The sequence below is a fragment of the Schistocerca piceifrons genome, chromosome X (genome assembly GCF_021461385.2).
Source record: "Schistocerca piceifrons isolate TAMUIC-IGC-003096 chromosome X, iqSchPice1.1, whole genome shotgun sequence".
Classification (NCBI taxonomy): Eukaryota; Metazoa; Arthropoda; class Insecta; order Orthoptera; family Acrididae; genus Schistocerca; species Schistocerca piceifrons.
The window spans coordinates 648,404,445-648,427,223 of NC_060149.1; the positions used below are offsets into that span (position 1 = coordinate 648,404,445).

General features: G+C 40.2%; 1 protein-coding gene across 1 annotated transcript in view; it reads right to left on the reverse strand.

Annotated features, from left to right (window-relative positions):
* Positions 1-22,779, reverse strand: part of LOC124721152 (5'-AMP-activated protein kinase catalytic subunit alpha-2) — a 172,656-nt gene that overhangs the window by 19,310 nt on the left and 130,567 nt on the right. Inside the window, exon 12 of the mRNA XM_047245972.1 lies at positions 7,673-7,853. Within this exon, the coding sequence (XP_047101928.1) occupies positions 7,744-7,853 (110 nt within the window). The 3' untranslated portion in view covers positions 7,673-7,743. The remainder of the gene's footprint in view (positions 1-7,672; positions 7,854-22,779) is intronic.

The window sequence follows — 22,779 nt, forward strand, 5'->3', positions numbered from 1 at the left end:
GCAGGAGGTGGACATGTGCCCTTCTGGTCATTTTCTGGGGGACGTTTCCGCCAGAGCACAGGCCGGATGGCCGGCTACGGCCTGAAGCTTGAGGTCCCCTATGGCCACAGCTTCCGGCCCAGCATTGCGCCCACACTCCTGCATCCCCTGTCATGGTCGAATTCCCTACACAACGACTGTCCATCACTTTGGCGGGGAGGAATGTTCTGGCATAACCACAAGTGTTGGAACCAAAATGAAGAATGCAAGACCAGAAAAGGAGGTGAGGAAATATCAGCCAATAGCCCGCTGACAAGGACCGCACTGAGCTAGGAATGTCATCTGCAAGAAGTGAATATAAGCACCACTCCTGCTAGTCTCGGCCACTCGGATCGGCTCAGTATACGGACATCAGTGGATGGTTGTAGACCGGCACTCACAGAACTGTTAGTAGTGATCCATAGCAAGTGATTACTTGGACTTTGTCTATAGGGAAGATCATGCTACTGTTTGCATGTCATCCCTCACTTGTGACATTTGCTGTAAATAAAAAGTTAAGAATTGTCAATCTGCTTTCTAGGAATAAAACTACTAATGTTATTTGCTTGAACTGTTGTATATCATTCTGAGGACGCTGCATCCCTTAGGCACCCTATAAGTGATGAGTGGGCGAGATCCAATAGAAGTAACTATGGATGTGCCCCAGGAAAGTGTGTTGGGACCCTTGTTGTTCTTGTTGTATGTTAATGACCTTGCAGACAATATTAATAGTAACCTCAGACCTTTTGCAGGTAATGCAATTATCTATAGTGAAGTACTGTCTGAACGAAGCTTCATAAATATTCATTTAGATCTGGAAAAGATTTCTATGTGGTGTAAATATTGGCAACTTGCTTTAAAAGTTCAGAAATATAAAACTGTGCTCTTCACAAAACAAAGAAACATAGTAGCCTATGACTATAACATACATGAGTCACAGCTGGAATTGGCCAACTCCTACAGGTACCTGGGTGTAACTCTTTGTAGGGATATGAAATGGCCACACATGCTCAGTCGTGGATACAGCAGGTTGTAGACTTCGGTTTACTGGTAGAATACTGGGAAAATCCAATCAGAGTACAAAGGAGACTGCTTACAACTCACTCATGTGACTCATTCTGGAATACTGCTCAAGTGTGTGGGTCCCATACCAAATAGGATTAGCAGGGGATGTTGAATGTATACAGAGAAGGGCAGCACGAATGCTTACAGATTTGTTTGACCTGAGGAAATGTTTCACAGAGAAGCTGAAGAAACTGAACTGGCAGACTCTTGAAGAAATCCTACTTACAAAGTTTCAAGAGACAGCTTTAAATGATGACTAAACAATCATTCTTCCCACGCTCAATATAGGAATGGAACGGCAAGAAACTCTAATAACTAGTATAATGGAACGTACATTCTGCCATGCGCTTCACAGTGGTTTGCAGAGTACAGACGTGGATGTAGATTCCAGCATCTAACTCCTGCCTCTCACCCAGCATCTAACTTGGACGTGGAGCACTTCATGCATACGTTCAAGACCCAAATGAAGAAATATGTGTCTGTCTCGTCCTGCAATGATACCCTATCAAGTTTCCTGGCTACGTACCGGGAGATGTTGGTTAACAGTTGTCTGCTGGAACACTTGCATCAGCACAGACCACTCGATCTTTTGGATTTGTTGCGCCCCAATTCGCATGCCTCAGACCATTACTCCCCACTGTGTTTTTCTCAAGGGGTTGCCGTTTGGGCCCCATTCTTTCGACTGGCAATAGGGCTGGCTGCCGAGTGTAATGGTGAGCCACAATGGCTGGTAATTGTTTGTGATGGATGTTTGTTGGGAGCAACCATTCCATCATTCTAATCATAATCAGTTGCAGCTATGACCTGTTGGACCTTTGACACCACCATCTCCAAGCCAGCCAGACAATGGGGTCAGTCAAGGCATTATTCTGCACCGTCCACTGTCCTGCCTTCGACTGCTGAATAGAGCAGTAGCAGGGCTAGTTTCTTAGTCTCCCACTGCAGAGCCCATCGAGTTAGAATGGGTGCCCCCTTTCGCTGTTAACCTGTGGCAAAGTCCTTGTTCCCACCCATGACATTGGACCAAGTGATACCCCAGCCTCTGCAAGCTGCTGCCTCTCTGGCAGAGCAAGCTGCATCAGTGTTGCCTTCCTTCATTGGTCACTCCACTGCGTGAGAAACTCAAGCCCTCTCCAGTTTTGCAACAGAGGTCACCGCACAAGCTGGGCCATTTTTGGCCCTACATGGTCTTTTCAGGAGGAGAGGATTTAGTATCCACACCTGAAGACATAGGGATGGATGCAGAGAACTGGCATGGGACTACAGTGGAATAGCACAGAAAGCTGCCACGGAGTGCATACATAAAGCATGGCATGGACAGAGGCACTGACCCAAGTATTTAGCGCCCCGCATATTAACTCACATGTCAAGATCTGTTTGCTCTTCTGGGGTTTATCTCCTTGGCTTGCAATCGAGCCACTATTGGTTAGCACAGTTAACAGTCATGCTGACAGTGTGATTCCACAATGTTGTCATGCCAACACTGATATTAAATACAGAAAAGAGACAGGGTTGGGTGGGAAAGTGATATCTTCAGCAGATTATATAAACAGAATCTGCTGAATTAAGTGTCTGAGCACATATCAGATTGTGATGTTTGATGAGTCCTTACATAGACACTGGAATGTAAGGTACAGAGTTTTCATAAAGAAAGAGAAAAGAAGAAAAAAATGTGATATTATTTAAGTCAGAACAAAATGACCATTCTAACATCTTGAGAACAAACATGTTTGGGACTTGAGGATGTTATGTGACACAGTAAAAATATCACATAGCTCCCAGCCTGATGAAAAGCTTTTGATTTGTCTTCACTATAGTGGCTTGCACGTTAATTTCTCCACTCACTTTATCCCTTCCACTAGACAAAAATCTGAGGCTATTATCAGGAAGTCTAACCACCATGTTGGTGGCTAGCAATGCAAAAAAAACTATATCAAGGTGGCAGTCTATGTGACACAGTGTGAAGGGAATATGGAGAAATTATTCAGTAAGCTTAGTGTGCAGAGAATATACAAAGCTGGGAAGGGTTTGATCAAATGGCTCCTTGTAATGGTCCATCAATTGATATTGAGTTGCGAACAGGCATACCTCATAATACAGGGTGATTCAAAAAGTATACCACAACTTTAAAAATGTGTATTTAATGAAAGAAACATAATATAACCTTCTGTTATACATCATTACAAAGAGTATTTAAAAAGGTTTTTTTTCACTAAAAAACAAGTTCAGAGATGTTCAATATGGCCCCCTCCAGACACTCGAGCAATATCAACCCGATACTCCAACTCGTTTCACACTCTCTGTAGCATATCAGGCGTAACAGTTTGAATAGCTGCTGTTATTTCTCGTTTCAAATCATCAATGGTGGCTGGGAGAGGTGGCCGAAACACCATATCCTTAACATACCCCCATAAGAAAAAATCGCAGGGGGTAAGATCAGGTCTTCTTGGAGGCCAGTGATGAAGTGCTCTGTCACGGGCTGCCTGGCGGCCGATCCATCGCCTCGGGTAGTTGACGTTCAGGTAGTTACGGACAGATAAGTGCCAATGTGGTGGCGCTCCATCCTGCTGAAATATGAATTGTTGTGCTTTTTTGAGGGAAGAGCCAATTCTCTAACATCTCCAGATACTGTAGTCCAGTTACAGTAGCACCTTCGAAGAAAAAGGGACCAAAAACTTTATTGGCTGAAATCGCACAGAAAACGTTCACCTTAGGCGAGTCACGTTCATACTGAGTTGTTTCCCGCGGATTCTCAGTGCCCCATATGCAGACATTGTGACGGTTGACTTTCCCGTTAGTGTGGAAAGTTGCTTCATCACTAAACACAATCTTTGAAACGAAAGATTCATCTGTTTCCATTTGAGCAAGGATAAAATCACAGAAATCGATTCTTTTAATCTTATCAGCTGCAGACAGTGCTTGAACCAATTTCAGACGATGAGGTTTCATAACTAACCTTCTTCGTAGGACTCTCCATACAGTTGATTGTGGAATTTGCAGCTCTCTGCTAGCTCTGCGAGTCGATTTTCCTGGGCTGCGAACAAATGCTTGCTGGATGCGTGCTACATTTTCATCACTCGTTCTCGGCCGTCCAGAACCTTTCCCTTTGCACAAACACCCAGTCTCTGTAAACTGTTTATACCAACGTTTAATACACCACCTATCAGGAGGTTTAACACCATACTTCATTCGAAATGCAAGCTGAACAACTGTCGTCGATTCACTTCTGCCGCACTCAATAACACAAAAAGCTTTCTGTTGAGCGGTCGCCATCTTAGCATCAACTGACGCTGACGCCTAGTCAACAGCGCCTCAAGCGAACAAATGTACAACTAAATGAAACTTTATAGCTCCCTTAATTCGCCGACAGATAGTGCTTAGCTCTGCCTTTTGTCGTTGCAGAGTTTTAAATTCCTAAAGTTGTGGTATTCTTTTTGAATCACCCTGTATATTCATTTTCTTCGGTCATCCACATCAGTGGAAAAATGATGGTAAACTGCTACGATGCATCAACAACATTGATGTGCCATCCAAGTATATGCCCAGGGTGAAAAGCAGGATGGGTGGCCATCTACAGTGCACTAATGTACATCTACATCTACATCATCCACATCTACATCTACATCTACATTTATACTCCGCAAGCCACCCAACAGTGTGTGGCGGAGGGCACTTTACGTGCCACTGTCATTACCTCCCTTTCCTGTTCCAGTCGCGTATGGTTCGCAAGAAGAACGACTGCTGGAAAGCCTCCGTGCGCGCTCGAATCTCTCTAATTCTACATTCATGATCTCCTCGGGACGTATAAGTAGGAGGAAGCAATATATTTGGTACCTCATCCAGAAACGCACCCTCTCGAAACCTGAACAGCAAGCTACACCACAATGCAGAGTGCCTCTCTTGCAGAGTCTGCCACTTGAGTTTGCTAAACATCTCCGTAATGCTATCACGCTTACCAAATGACCCTGTGATGAAACGCACTGCTCTTCTTTGGATCTTCTCTATCTCCTCTGTCAACCTGACCTGGTACGGAACCCACATTGATGAGCAATACTCAAGTATAGGTCGAACGAGTGTTTTGTAAGCCGCCACCTTCGTTGCTGGACTACATTTTCTAAGGACTCTCCCAATGAATCTCAACCTGGCACCCGCTTTACCAACAGTTAATTTTATATGGTCATTCCACTTCAAATCATTCCGTACGCATACTCCCAGATGTTTTACAGAAGTAACTGCTACCAGTGCTTCTTCCGCTATCATATAATCATACAATAAAGGACCGCAATACATTACATTTGTCTATGTTAAGGGTCAGTTGCCGCTCCCTGCACCAAGTGCCTGTCCGCTGCACATCTTCCTGCATTTCGCTGCAATCTTCTAATGCTGCAACTTCTCTGTATACTACAGCATCATCCGCGAAAAGCCGCATGGAACTTCCGACACTATCTACTAGGTCATTTATATAGATTGTGAAAAGCAATGGTCCCATAACACTCCCCTGTGGCACGCCAGAGGTTACTTTAACGTCTGTAGACGTCTCTCCATTGAGAACAACATGCTGTGTTCTGTTTGCTAAAAACTCTTCAATCCAGCCACACAGCTGGTCTGATATTCCGTAGGCTCTTACTTTGTTTATCAGTTGACAGTACGGAACTGTATCAAATGCCTTCCAGAAGTCAAGGAAAATGGCATCTACCTGGGAGCCTGTATCTAATGTTTTCTGGGTATCATGAACAAATAAAGCGAGTTGGGTCTCACACGATCGCTGTTTCCGGAATCCATGGTGATTCCTACAGAGTAGATTCTGGGTTTCCAGAAATGACATGATACGTGTGCAAAAAACATATCCTAAAATTCTACAACAGATCGATGTCAGAGATATAGGCCTATAGTTTTGCACATCTGCTAGACAACCCTTTTCAAAAACTGAAACTACCTGTGCTCTTTTCCAATCATTTGGAACCTTCCATTCGTCTAGAGACTTGCAGTACATAGCTGTTAGAAAGGGGCAAGTTCTTTCGTGTACCCTGTGTAGAATCAAATTGGTATCCTGTCAGGTCCAGTGGACTTTCCTCTGTTGAGTGATTTCAGTTGCTTTTCTATTCCTTGGACACTTATTTCAATGTCAGCCATTTTTTTCGTTCATACGAGGATTTAGAGAAGGAACTGCAGTGCGGTCTTCCTCTGTGAAACAGCTTTGGAAAACGTACCTGTCTAAAACGCATTTTACGGTTGCCTTGAACTTTTTCCATAAACACTCAACATTGTCAGTGTCGGAACAGAAATTTTCGTTTTGATCTGTTAGGTAGTCTGAAATCCGCCTCCTATTACTCTTGCTAAACAGATAAACCTTTCTCCCTTTTTTTATATTCCTATGAACTTCCATACTCAGGGATGCTGCAACGGCCTTATGATCACTGATTTCCTGTTCTGCGCTTATGGAGTCAAAAAGTTCGGGTCTGTTTGTTATCAGTAGGTCCAAGATGCTATCTCCACGAGTCGGTTCTCTGTTTAATTGCTCGAGGTAATTTTCGGATAGTGCACTCAGTATAATGTCACTCAATGCTCTGTCCCTACCACCCGTCCTAAACATCTGAGTGTCCCAGTCTATATCTGGTAAATTGAAATCTCCACCTAAGACTATAACATGCTGAGAAAATTTAAGTGAAAGGTATTCCAGATTTTCTCTCAGTTGTTCTGCCACTAATGCTGCTGAGTCGGGAGGTCAGTAAAAGGAGCCAATTATTAACCTAGCTCGGTTGCTGAGTATAACCTCCACCCAAAATAATTCACAGTAACTATCCACTTCTATTTCACTACAGGATAAACTACTACTAACAGCGACAAACATGCCACCACCGGTTGCATGCAATCTATCCTTTCTAAACACCGTCTGTGCCTTTGTAAAAATTTTGGCAGAATTTATCTCTGGCTTCAGCCAGCTTTCCACACCTATAATGATTTCAGCTTCAGTGCTTTCTATCTGCGCTTGAAGCTCCGGTACTTTACCAACACAGCTTCGATAGTTTACAATTACAATACCGACTGCTGCTTGGTCCCCGCATGTCCTGACTTGGCCCCATACGCTCTGAGGCAGTTGCCCTTTCTGTACTTGCCCAAGGCTATCTAACCTAAAAAACCGCCCAGTCCACACCACATAACCCCTGCTACCCGTGTAAAAGTACAGTTCTCAGAAAGGCAGATATAGTTCTCAGCACAATGTTACAAATGGATCTCTGCACCAAACATTCAATACATGTTCTTTCCTAGATGTAAAGGACTCATCCGATGTGATTTTAGAGCATGGGAATCTGGAACCATAAAACAGTGGAAATGAATTGCCTCATTTGATGAATCGCACTTTTCGCTACCCTACAAGTGATTGTGCCAGGATATATTATCATCTACAAGAACACCTGCTCAAAAATGCATTTTAGGATGTACACAGATCAGTATTTTTGTTCATGTTGTATGTACAATACTACAAACATAATTTTTTTAGTAACAACAACAATATCACATCCCACAACAACTGATGAAATGACTCACAAATTCTTTAGAAGATTCAAGTAATACTAAATCTACTAACCACTTTAGTATCATATCTTCTGCAACTGAATATATAGCCACTGTATGGATCAGTGACTATTACGACAGATGTCAGCGAGCAAGCTGAGTGATCAAGGCTGCACACATCTCAAAAAACTCCATTGTATGATGACCAGTTTGCTTCTGCTGCTGTTCACTTGACTCTACAGGTACAGTTATAGCTAAAAATTGAAAGTAAACAAACAATTAGTTATTCATGTCACAGTAATTTGTTACTGCAATGTTCTGCAACAGGTAAACAAATGTATGACACTTACACTCATACAGCTACTGAATAAAACTGACCAATTACAATTGTCTGCATGTAAATGGATTTCTTGATTGACTAAAAACTTTATACTACTTTAAGTTTAAGATAAATATATCATTGGACAAGCTATTTCATATGACACACACAATAATATCAACAAAAAAGTGACACTGCCACTCTTCAGACAGCTTACACATAATGTTTTGTTTTTCAGTAAATGACAACATAAGAAATCTGTTGGTGAGTTAGTTTCATAAATCATATCCACAATAATCATAATGGTGTGGGACATGTCAGTAGAACTTAAGACTGCAGGGACAGTAAAAAATATTTATATGGTTACATCCTGGACATTTTCAGGTTTGTAACTTACTACATATTTCTCTTCAAGGATTTCTGTGTGGTACAGGAGTTGTAAGGGCGAAACACTTAACCTACATTTTAAAACACTTCTGCTCTCTGTCAGACTTTTTATTTCCATGGGCACATTGTTGATGAGTTTTATAGTTGTGTATTTCTCTCTTTTCCTGTACCTGTGCCAAACTTGGATTTAATAGAGGCAAGCGCATATCATTTTTTCTTCTAGTATTGTATTCCTGATGGGAATGTTTGACTTTCTGCCAATGAGTACAGTCCCAACAAAAATCTACAAGACTTGGATCATTATTAAATATAGACCACGTGCTACAGAATTTCACATTTCTCTCACTTGCCATCTCAATAATAGACAAATACACTCAACCTGAAGCAAAGGTGGTGCAATGGTAAGACACTTGATTTACATTAGGGAGAACCAGTTTTCAAGTCCCTCTTTCAGCTATTTTGATTAAAGTTTTCCATTTTCTGTAATTTCAGTTAATTGCTTAAGAAGGAGGCCAGGATGATTCCTTTAAAATGGACTACCAATTTCCTTGCCTTTCCTTCCACAAACGTAGAGTGTACCCCACTGCTAATGGTGTCACCTCTGACATTGTTTTGAACACCACAGTGCTTTACTAGGCATGGTTTCCATTGAAGATGGTATGCTGTTGCCTTCCTCTTGCCTCTGAGTCCAGGCAGTTTAACAGGAATTCCAAACTATCAAGCAACTCAGCATTTTCACAACAAACACTGCCACAGATGAAAGGAGTGATAAGTGACAGATAAAAATCCTAGGATTGACCGGAGATCAAACCCAAGACTTTTGGATTTGTAATCTGGCTCAGTGGTAAAGTGACACTAACTTAAATATTTTTTATGAGACAGAATTGATAGCCATCACATGCTTTCAGGAGGTAAAATATTCAGTAGTACCAAAGACACTACAAAAGTACACACCCTAGTTTAGCATTTGGAACTTTCTGTTGGGGAGGCGAGACACATAGGTTGAGAGGTTAAAAAGGAAGGGCAGGGGACTCAGACTCCAGGATGACAATGATCTCCCTGTCGTGAGAATGTGGGGAGTAAAAGATGAAAGAGGAGGTCTCCCCCTTGTCTTTCACCTCCTGAAGGTATAGTGGGTGGATAAAAATATGGAATGACCAAAAATACAACACACTGATGCATATAATAAGCCATAGAAAACTCACTGGCACTCAAAACAGCTTCTAGCTGTCTTGGGATGGATAAATACTGGTTCTGTGCGGTTACCAAGAGAATCTTATACCATTCCTCCTACACAATAGTGTAAAGTTCAGGCAAAAACAATGAAGGTGGCAATAAATTGTGCATCTTTCTCTCCAAAGTATACCACAAAGGCTCAGTAATATCAATGATGAGTGGTTTTGTAATTCCAGCTTGTCCTGCAATTCCCTGCACACAGAGCTCCTGGGTTTTTCCATCACAATCCTCTTCAATGTCTGTCTGTCACAATCACTAAACACAAACTTTTGTCAGCATTGTGACACGAGATAATGTTTCCTGCTTTCCCTTTATGTGGTATAAATCTCTGATACGATGCCTCTTGAAACACTAAACACTTCACTACCTCAGTTACAGAAGCACTCACCATACGAGCATCAACAATTTGCCCATATTCGAATTCACTCACCTTCAACACAATGTACTCAAAATTATACAGAACATGACTGACAGTTGCAATGCATGGACAACATGTAACAGGTGCTGGTTGTGGTCAGATACAACAGTGCGACCTGCAGACATGGCTAGCACATGTATTTATGTCCAAGCACACGTTTCTCACAGTGTTTCCATATTCTTGTCCAATTCTCATACATATTGACTAGCAAATGTGTCTAATAAAAATTTTATATGAAGAAATACTATATTATTGTATGAAATGCTATTTGTCACATGCTACACCCTGAATCCACATTCGTAAGTTCATATGTACCTTATGCAGTAGAAAGAGAACCAAGATCATGACTGTCATGGCTTGTGCATGACTGATTGCTGGGAAAAATAAAATTACTTCTTCTTCACACATGACCTTACAATATTCTGTAACAACACCATTGCAAATTATCCTAGAGCAGCACATTTTGGTTTAGAAGGTACTATTAGTCCTTGTTTGACAATGTTTACTGGAATATGCTATTTGAAATCCCGATGTTATCATGGATAAAATACAGAGTCAAAAGGCTATCTACAACTTGTATGGGAAGCAGACTGCAGTTCTAAGAGTTGACTTCAAAGGGAGAAGTAACCGGAAAAGCAGGTACTCCATGTTATTCAATCTGTCAGGGAGCAAGAATAGTAGTACATGAAACTGTGGCAAAATTTGAAAAAGGAACTGAAGTTTAGGGAGTAGAAATAAAAGGGCCAGATTTGACTATGACATTGTTATTTTAACAGAAATGGCAAATGACTTAGATCAGTTGAATGGAATGGATAGTGTAGAGCAAAGAGAACATGAGATAAATATCAAAAATTACAACAAGAAACAGATTGCAGTCTAATCAAATGAGGTGATGCTGAGGGAAATGCATATGGAAATTAGACCCTAAAAGTAGTAAATAAATTTTCCTATTTTGGCAGCATGATGGCCAAAGTGAACGGAATATAATATGCAGTAGACTGGTAGTAGCAAGAAAAGTAGAGAAAACTGTTAATATCAAATATGAATTTGTTCTTTCTGAAAGTGTTTGTCTGGAATGTAGCCTTAAACATATGTGAGTGAAATCTGGATGATAAATAGTACACACAAGAGGACAATACAAGCTTTTGACCTGTGGAGCTCCAGAAGAATGCTGAAGATAAGATGGGTAGATCAAGTAAATGATGAAGATGTACTACAGAACTGCAGAGAAAAGAGCTCTATTGTACAATTTGACTAAAATAAAGGATAGATTGATAGGAAACATCCTGAAGCATTAAGGAATAGTTAATATGGTAATAGAAAGATGTGTGAAAAGTGAAAACTGCAGAGGAAGAACGAAGTTTGACTACAGTAAGCATACTGCTGTAAATGAAGAGACTTGCACAGGACAGACAAGCACGCAGAGCTGCATCAAATCAGTTTTTTAACTAAAGACCAAACCAGTGGCATACATACTTATAGAGCTGTGGATTAATATTTTAAAAAAGAGGAATGACGATTAGGATTTAATGCATTGTTAATGATATTTTATTTTAGGCGGAGCATAAGCTCAGACTGAGAAAAATGAGGAGGCAATCAGTCATGTACTTTTCAGAGAAATCATCCCAGCATTTACATTATAGAGATTTAAGGAAATTATAGAAAACATAATGTGTATGGCTGGCTTGGGATTTGAACCTCTCGAACACCGTTCCGAAGCCCACACCACAATAGTGCAAGTTACCAAGCCACTGTTGATGCAGTCGGGTTAATGCAATAGACCCTAGTATTGGCTACCATTTTTCAAGCACAGAGGTCACCTGCAGTTGGTGTGTAATCATATAACTTTTCATGTCTATTGAGGTTTTTTACCACAGCCCTTACATTCTCTATGTGACTTAGGATGGGTATCTTTAGTCAACCAAGTACGTCAGTATTGCGTTATGCAGATACAATCATTGAACTTGCAAGATAAGTTGCAACTGCTGTGTGTAATTGAAGCTACATTTGACAACACTGAGTTCGTGACAAATGCTGACTAGGAATTTGAGCGATGCAGATAGGCTGCAATCAAAATCATGTCCAGTTCACACTAGGTAGTTACAAACAAGTGAAAAAAATAATAAAAAACTGCTAATGAACCAATTCACAATGATCATGAAAAGCCTGAGTCAGTGCAAACCAGTGAATAACAGTATGATAGTAAACAAAGCTGGCCAAGGTGCAATAGCACAGGCCATTATTATTAGTCTATTGTTGAATTATTACCAATGGCTTCCTGCAACTGGAGGAACTGCCTAAGGCTTGCTATGCTGCCAATTTTGTAGAACGTAGCAGGTTACAGGCAATTTTTATCAAAGTAACTTACTAGTACCTGGCATTATGGCCAAGTAACATTTTTACATGCACACAGCTCTGCCTCAGTGGATAATTCCCCCTAGTGCAGGCTGGCACAGTCACAGTAAATACCTAGAACTCATTAAAATATTTCTTTGTGCATTTTAATTATGAACCAAAATTAAACTGAATTAAGATCAAACAGAATGTATTAAAGAAGTGAATGATGTTTTACTTTCACATAATTACAGACCATTTTCCGTGTAAAATAGTTTTAAACATAGTGCTGCACACACAGAATCTTCACAGACAGCATGCTAAAAAGATTTGACTTTTCAAAATTATCTTCTTGTGCATATTCCAGACCTCCTCCTTTGTCTTTTCTTCATTGTGCTTGGAAAAATGTACATACAATGCCTGATTATGGTTTTTCTGAGTCAGCTCTACACCATTTGGTACCACTGCAGCTAGAAATTGCTTATATACACGATTTTGTATTTTTGCTGTAACCTATTAAAACACGTGTCCTTTGGACAACGTCATTCTTTGAATTTTTACTAAAAATGCATTTTCATAGAATGTGACAACCATTATATCATTGCTCTTATTCTTCCATTTCATCAACATCTGCCTGTTTCTGTATGCTGCTACATATTCGCCCTTCTTCAGTTTTTTTCTGTATGCTGCTACATATTCGCCCTTCTTCAGTTTTTTTTCATGAAGTCCAGGAACTCCTCCCTGTACTGCTGCATTGTGTCAATTACGTAAATACTCATATTTGTTAGTCTGTCAATCAAATCTCAACCAGTTAAAAAAAATTGTGCCACACCTGCTACACTTGGAAGGGATAAACTGCTTTCACCCTAGACATCCATTCCCACAGTAACAGAAATTCATCAGTAGTAATGTTCTTTTGCAGCATATAGACTGATTGTAATCTTAATCCCATATGTTCACAATTGAATGTATTGTCTGATTGCAGTAGGTGTTGCTTTTTTGTTATTGTCTTGTGAAGGAGGTGATTTTCTTGTAGGATGGGGGTGTTTCTTGTGATTTACTCTTGTGATTTACTAGTCTGTGCCTCTTCTAGAAATGTTATGATGGTGGTGTTGTAAGTATTCGGTCAAAGTTGAGCCATTTATTCTATACCTACTTGCTCCTTGTATCATCTGGTGTCAAATGTTCTACTCGTTTGTCTGTTAAGAGGATAAATTTGAACAAAAAATTAAACCTTCTTTCATTCATAAGTTTCATAAAGAATGGTGTGTCAAGTGACTCCCTGGGAGGAAAAATTACTGTCTGTATTCTTACCCCTGCAGAATTCCCTGACAAATGAACATTCACAATCAGTGTCCTGACTTCATAAGCTGTTGTGTCTTGCCAGCTGTGGATCCTAAAACTTTCTGCTAAACCGAGATGTTAATCTACACTTACGCACATATCAGTTTGTTTTGCCAGCTATTGTTTTGCCCAAAGAGTTATTAACAAAACACTGATAACAATTCACTGAACTGTACTGTATTACATGCACATTTCTTACAAATAAACCAAAGTGATGGTGAGCTCAACTGGCACACACAAAAGCATACTGAGGCATCTGTTGCAGTGTTGTGCTGTTGTCCCATGATTCTGAATCCATGTCACTTCCATTTCTCTCACTGCTCATGTGTTGTCAACTCTCTGAACTGTCACTAAATTTGTCATCTCATTGTAAAAGCCATCTTTTTATCCCTGAATTTGCAAATAACTCCTTTTTGCCCTTGCAAAAAGTCACTCACTGGTAAACACAAAGAAAGCAGTTTGAAAAATGTGCTATTACACTGTCACTTGACAAGTGAAGCACCACTGAGAAGGAACACACCACGGATGGGTGTAACCATCTTGCCCATTTAAAAGGTCAACTAATGTGGTGGTCTATAGCCATTTGACTTACAATGATAGAAATCACAACTAAATTGACTATATCAATTTTAAATAGATAAACTGAATTGTTTAAGTATATTTAAATTTTGTAATTAATAGTTTAACACCACAGGGAATAAATTTAAAAAAAGAAGAAAGAAAAAAGAAAATGTTTTTACCCACAGGAATCGAACCCGGGTCTGCGAATTACGTCTATGCCATAGACCACTCAACCACAGTGGAGTCATGACAATGGCACTTTTAAATTCTCTCACACTCTAAACTTGCACAATACATTACACATAATTTCAAAGAAAAATACTGAGCTTTTGAATTCAGTAATCTGTGGCAAATGATTGACTTCAGATTAAATATAGTATATGACCTGCACTTCTAAAAATCACCTTGATATTCACCTAAATTACTCTCCAGTCTTGTTTCTACTCTGTTTAGTATAATATTGGAAAATATGTTATGTGCAACTTGTTGCAAGAAAACTCCACTGTTGTTATAACATCTTGTTTATTGCCTTTCTTATGTAGCAGATGTATCAAAGCCACCTTCCGCTCTCCTGGGAGTTTTTCCATCTGCCTTATTTTCTCAAAGATCAATTTTAGCTCTTCTTTTATTTTTGGCCGAGACCATTTCAAAAGTTTTGCCGTGAAAGAGCTTTCTCCACTAGCTTTATAAGGTTTAATAACTTCTTCAATTTCTCTCATAGATAGGGGTAAATCTTCCCTCTAGATATTCACGGGTATTTGAATGTTCATGCTTGTGGATTGGTTCTGGACTATTAAGAACTGCTCAAAACATTTCAAAATCTTTAGTGTTACGTAAGCCAAACTGGTCAGCCTTGTCCCATGCCACTCTGTTGTCAAATTTACAGTTGAAGTACATCTACCTAACTCTTTAAAACTTACTTTCCCCTCCAAAGTTCTACTGGAAACGGGCCTCCACAGAAAACACTTTCATTCTAAATTTCCTTGTATATTCGCTTGTTTCACGACCATCCAGCCTATAGCCTTTTGACTTACAGGTGTAATAATCGTAACTAAAAGAACTACCATATTTACTCGAATCTAAGCCGCACTTTTTTTCCGGTTTTTGTACTCTAAAAAACCGCCTGCAAAGTAAGCGGAAGTTCTGAAAAATGCGGGTAGGTGCCGCCACAACTAACTTCTGCCATCCAATATATGTAGCACTACACAGGCATGCTTTGCAGGCACAAAGATAAATACTGGTGCCAAAACCTCTGCGTCAGTAAATAAACTTAAAAAAAGGTGGAAGATGAGCTTTTCTTCTACACCCCGAGACTGGCTAGACTGTTTGGGATGTTTGTCAATATGGCCAACTCCACGTTCTGAATTTTTTCCTACCTGTGACAAGTGATGGTTGCTAATAGGAATTTTTATGAATTGTGAATCAAACGCAGTATTCTCTTCACCATAAGAATAATACGAATGTAAACATTTTGCCATGTATTCTTTCATGTTTGCTGCTATCTCATTTAAATCCGGTCTGCCGAATAAACTACGAAACCAGAGTGAGACAACAGCAAACGCGAAAGAATATACATGACATGTCATGTTTATATTCGTATTATTCCTATGCCGAATAGTGATACAGTCAGAAATGAAGCATGGCAACTGACTAGATTTTTAAATCTAAGATGACTCTAATTTCTATGCAGAATGTAATGTACTAAAGAGGCATCTGCAAAGATTTTCAAACGGAGAAAAATTTTCGCTAAACTCTCGTTCACATCTTCTATCATACGCCGTCTATTATTTGGTTCTCGTTTATCATTATCAAAGAAAGCAGCAATGTAAGTAACAACAAATAGCAGTCTCTTGCCATTGTTTCGCTAATGAGACAATTCCTCTATTTTTTTTATTGTACGCGGCGGTAGCGTGCACAAAAGCACGCCATGCTGTGAGCGGCGACAGGCCGTAAACACTCATTATCAGAATGCAACAAAAAATGCATAACACAGTACAATAATGCATTTTCAGCTTAGAGTGATGTAAACACCTAAAACAAAGAGAACCGCACTTATAAGATCAAAGAAAAATAAGCAATCAATCCAAACCAGACGAAGCACACAAAAAAGGAAGGGTAGCCATATAAATACGGACTGAGCGCCTGACGCATAGCAATGGCTATCTGGTAAAGCTTAACTGCTAAGCTTACGACTCGAACCAAACTACCGTAGTTGCATCGTCCATTCATTTGACCTAAATTGTGTCTCATATTACAATGGACCGACTTTGTTTCGATTTGGAGGTGCGGTGTAAAGCTTTTCTCTCCCCTTGAATTTCGAGTCTCAAATTTCAGGTGCGGCTTAGATTCGGGAATTTTTTTTTTCCCCCCCTTGATTTCAAAGTCTCATTTTTCAGGTGCGGCTTAGATTCGAGTGCGTCTTAGATTCGAGTAAATACAGTATATTAATTTTGTGTATACAAACTGAAATGCTATTTTTAAATTTTATTATTAATATTTTAACATTGTGAGTTGGTGTTAGCAGGAATCAGAACTGGGTCCACAAATTACCAGTCTGAACTTAATGTCACTTGCTCACTCTGCAGCATGACGACGATACATTAAAAGAGTCCTCATACTACATGCTTGCACAATATGCTACATGTAATTTCAAAGAAACATACCAACCTGGTGCTGTTTGCAACATAGCACTTGCAGTGCCGGAAGGGATGATGCCACAACAGAGCATACACAATAGAAAACAGACAGCTAAGTCAATTCTCCGAGCTGATCATAGCATAGCTGACCGTCATTTCAGCACTCGACACTGGTTTCTAGTTATAGCAGAGAGAGCACCGCAAAACATGTTTCCATCTGTTTTATTCGCATACCGGCACGAATTCGAAGAGAAATGGTGTAATTTTAGTGCAATTTACAGCTCACATTCTAAGTGAAATTGCATAATTTTAGTGTGCTTTAGCACATTAGCACATGATAACTGGCTACCACTGACCTGATGAAAGATATCTTGTGCCATATCCACACAAGGCATTAATCATTCAATCACCCTCATAGATCAGCAGCAAAGGAACAATCCTCTCATTACCAAACAAAACCATGAGCTGGTACAAGTTAATCATTTTCTTTGCTAGGGCTTTGAAACTTATAATTGTGGCTAGAAATAAGGAACAATCTTCTCACTATCATCCCTACCCCCCAAAGGGGTATTCCTACCCCCACCTTGTCTACGAAATATTCTGGATCATTGTTATCCTGTTGTACTTCCCTTGCCGCATGGATCATATCACTGAGCAAGACACAGATGTGAGGTGAGCGTACAACAGGTGGAGTTATGGCATTTAGGTACAAAATTTCTTCAACAGGTTGTGAGGAGTTTTAAGATAAAGAAGGCACCGGCATATGGATCAATATATACAGAGCTAATGAAGTTTGCTCTACCAAAATTGTTGGAGATGCTAAGGAGGCTATTTGAAAGAGTATTAAATGAAGAACATGTTACATAAGACTGATGTAATAAGAAAGGGTCATGCAATGATCCAAGTAATTACAGGGGAAGGACAGTGATCCCTTTCACTGGAGGACTGTACTCTAAGGTACAGAAAGATCTGCTAGACAAAGAAACAAGTCACAAGCAGCAAGAAGAGCAAGCAGGATTCTGAGCAGGAAGGTCAGTAACGAACATCATCTTCACAATGAAATTAATATGTGAAAAATGCTCAAAAGTTGGACTTGAGGTGCATGTTGCATTCACTGACATAGAGACTATGTTCTCACCACTGTAATGAGATAGAGTCTGAGCCAAGATTGTTAAAGGCCGTTATGAAACTGCATGAAAACTAGCAAACCCGGCAATGCTTCGCAATTGCTAAATGTGTATGGAAACTGGATGTATGTCGTAATCTCCCCCCCCCCCCCCCCCCCGTCCATCTCATCCTTCCCATTCTCTATGTTCATTTCCTCCTCCCTCGCTGTCAACCTCCTCTTCCTCTTCCCCCCCCCCCCTTCCCACCTGTCCTATCTGACTTTGAGCCTTGTTTATTGGTGTTGCAAAGGAAACTTTGATTGGGAACTGATATCACTAAAAAGGAATAGGCAAACCGGTTGGTATCATTGGTATTCTCTCCAGCTGCTGGATCTGTGAGGATAGTACCATCAATGACAGTATTTTGCATAATTTTAATCTGTGAACGGTTATGATTACGATGTTTCTGATGATTCAGATTCCATAGTAGTATTCTAACCCTAAATCAATATGCCATAAATACAACTTTCCTGTTTTCTGTTAAAACCAACTGTGAAGAATAAAATGAACCAGCACATTGTTGTGTGTACACATTTTGTTTAAAAGTATGCATAAGGGGAAAGTATATATAAAGGAGAAACTATTTGCCTAACAGTTTTAATCTCTTGGTATCACAGTTAAAACTGACTGCGAGAAAGAAAATTAAACTGTACATTTTCACAGCACAGTGTTTTATTTCTCACAGTCAGTTTTAACAGAAAACCTGTACAATGCTGCTTAAAACAATATGTAGCCCATGTCTGTCTAATGTGTAGTCTATGTCTGTCTGCATATTTGTTTAAAAATTTGAAGTAAATCATTAAAGAACTTCTTGAGATTTTTGGTAGCAACATTGTACAATGCCTTGTCTTTGTACGAGGGTTGTTTTTTAAGTAAGGGCCGTTTTTATTTTTTTAAAAAGATACAAATACTTTTGTAAAAAAAACTTTTATTTTCTGATTCTACACACTTTTACCTATTTTTCTACATAGTTGCCTTGTTTATTTAAGCACTTGTCATACCGTACAACTAAGTTTTTAATTCCCTCTTCAAAGAATTCGGCCGCCTACTCCGACAGCCAATAGTTCACGGCCGCTTTCACTTCATCGTCATCATTGAAGCGCTGCCCACCAAGATGGTGTTTCAGGTACCAGAAAAGGTGAAAATCGCTAGGAGCAAGGTCGGGGCTGTACGGTGCATGGTCCAAAACTTCCCAGCCAAAAGAATCAATCAAATCCAGAGTCTTTTGAGAGGTGTGAGGCCTAGCGTTATCGTGCATGCCGCGCTTTTTGTTTTGAATCGCTCTGTGGAGCTTCTTTAGAGTTGCACAGTAGGCATCTGAGTTGATTGTCATTCCTCGTGGCATAAAGTCCACTAGCAAAACACCGCGCCGGTCCCAGAACACAGTTGCCATAATCTTGCGCTTTGACAGCGTCTGTTTGGCTTTGACCTTGACGGGTGAGGTTGTGTGTCGCCATTCCATCGATTGTCGTTTGCTTTCGGTAGTGATATGGGATACCCATGTTTCATCTCCAGTGACAATTTGACTCAACATGTCATCCCCTTCTTCCTCGTAACGAATCAAAAAGTCCAATGAAGTGGCAAATCTCTTCCCTTTGTGGTCCTCTGTCCACCGAGAACACAGTTTCTTAAAGTTTAGGTTTTCAGACACAATTTTGTACAAAACTGATCTTGAAACTTGTGGAAATTCCAAAGAAAGAGTGGAAATTGTGAATCTTCTGTCCTCACGAATCTTTGTTTTGACTGCAGCCACAAAATCATCAGTGATCACAGAGGGCCGGTCTGAGCATTATTCGTCATGGATGTTTTGACGGCCATTTTTAAACTCTCTAACCCATTGACGCATTTTACCTTCACTCATTGCATTCAAGCCATAAACTTCTGTTAACTGACGATGAATTTCTGCAGCTGATAGGCTTCTCGCGGTCAAAAAACGTATCACTGACTGTATCCACACGCGGCGGGCGATTCAATAATCATAAACATTATAAAGTAGCACAGCGAGGCATACACGTCAGCTACAGAGCTGCAACTTGCATCAGTGTGAACGGGAAGGATGCCGGCAAGTGGCGCAGTGGCTTGTTGTGGCGTCCGCGCGAACTACGGGACTATACGCGCGAACGGCCCTTACTTAAAAAACAACCCTCGTATACTAGTATAGATATATTTACATATACTAAAAAATACATAGGCTATGTCTGTCAAAATGGTTACTACAGTACTGTGTACAAATCTGAAGTAAATCGGTCAAGAACATTTTGAGATTTTTGCTATCAACAGTCATGGGGCAGCAATATGTATTTTCAGATGGTGGTAATATCATGTACACAAGGTATGAAGGGGAAGTGCAGTGGCAACTGTCATTTGTTATCAAGTGATACATATGAAAAGGTTTCCGACATGATTATGGTCACACGACAGGAATTAAAATACTTTGAACACAGACTGGTAGTTGGAGATAGTCACATGGGACATACCATTTCAGAAATTGTTAGGGAATTCAATATTCTGAGATTCACAGTAGAGTGTGCCGAGAATACCAAATTTCAGGTGTCACCTCTCACCATGGACAATGCAGTGGCCGACAGCCTTCACTTAATGACGAAGACCAGCAGTGTTTACATAGAATTGTCAACGCTAACAGACAAGCAACACTGCGTGAAATAACCACAGAAATCAATATGTGACATACGACGAATGTATCTGTTAAGACAATGTGATGAAATGTGACATTAATGGGCTATGGCAGCAGACAACCAATGCAAGTGCCTTTGCTGACAGCACAACATCACCTGCAGTGCATCTCCTGCGCTCGTGATCATATTGGTTGGACCCTAGATGACTCAAAAACTGTGACCTGGTCAGAAGATTCTCAATTTCAGTTGGTAAGAACAGATGGTAACACTTGAGTGTGGTGCAGATCCCGCAAATCCATGGACCCAAGTTGTCAACAACGCAATATGGAAGCTGGTGGTTGCTCCATAATGGTATGGGCTGTGTTCACATGGAATAGACTGGGTATTCTGGTCAAAATGAATCAATCTTCAACTTGAAATGGTTAAGTTCAGCTACTTAGAGACGATTTTCAGCCATTCATGAACTTTTCTGTTCCCAAACAACAACGAAATTTTTATGAATGACAATGCATCATGTCACAGGACCAAAATTGTTCACGATTGGTTCGAAGAACATTCTGGACAATTTGAGCTAATGATCTGGCTACCCGTATCAACTGACATGAATCCCATTGAACATTTGTGGGACAATGTCCTTTGAGTAGGATTGAATCGTCTAGGGTGTGTCGGTAGTGTTGAACATTGTCAAGAACATAGTCCTGTTGCTCATCACACTGCACTGCAAACAGTTGCTTTCAACAGCGAAATGAGTGGGAATCAACGTCCCAAGGGAAAGGGTGGTTTCATTGATGCCTTTTATGCCACCCATGAGGGCTTTTTGTTTCAATTCTGAGCAACAGTGTGTGTGGAATGGCTTCCTCTGTCACCCATAATAAAACAGTGTTATTTAAATGGGGTGTCATGGTTCTGAACTGCATAGCAGAGGCGGCAAAAGAAGGAGTGAAATGTGGGTAAGATGGGGTGTGATGGCCTTCCCATTGTGTGACACATTTACAATGGCATTGGGCAATACTGTGATAACTTCATTAACCCACCTTACACCACATATGAACTTCTAAGCTGCGGTCTATTTTCACATCTGCTGACACCTTGCTGTCTAAAATGTTGCTGAGCCCAAGGGTGATGTCACAGAGTGCAATACTCTTGCATTATTACAGAGGAAGGTTGCAGACACCTTTGAGTCAAATTTCAAACTCACACATCACATTGGGAGACAATAATGAGGTTTTGAAAAGTGATACTTTTATTTTTTTGCGCACTGTAGAACGGGAAGGGGAGATTAAGTTAGTGGTGCATGGTGCACCCTTCAACACACACCAAAGGAGACTTGCAAGTATGAATGTTGATGTAGATTGGATTAATTGCAGAAATTAAATAAAGGTTGTGGCTGTAATCAAGCAATAATGAATGTTTAGACCTGTCTTGCACATTAACTTAAATTTATATTTTATCTTGTCTGTCCATTGAAAATCTCATGAAAATCCTTTCACATTGGGAACATCTGCACTATCATATTTTACAATGAACAGTCTCGTCTCTATCCAAAGATACACCATAAGGTTCTATGAATTAAGAAACTTTTGTACAGGTCTGAATTTTTCATGGGAAAATATATAACTTTCCACTTCAAAGTATGAAACTATTTAAGAAAAATCAACAAATAACCAATTTTGCTGAGGTAACTTTATCAAATAAGCTGTTTTGTGAGGAGGGGGATAGGGGGTTGTTTTTATTAATTGTAGCCCGTATGTATTCTTTTTGTATTGATATAGCATTCATTATAGCTTCACCAATTTTTCAGTAAATAAACTTTGCTCCTCCATTGGCTAGCTCTCACATCAAGTTTTGTTCCCTCTTCCAGGGTTCAGCTTGTGGCTTGTTATCAAGCCACCATCGCCCCATAGTTAACATTTGTGCTGACAGTGACGGTTCATGGTGTGGTCACATCTTGACTCAATACTAAAGTGGTGACATCAAGTGCATGTGCCACTCTTCTTAGTGTTAAGCTGTGGCCACCATGGACATGGCATTTTTGCAACACTCAAAGGGCAATTACACCACCACAAGCAGCAACAAAAGCTGCAGTAGCAGCAGATGCAGGAGCTCCTCAAATGGAATGCTCTGCACTGAGGCCACACTGATA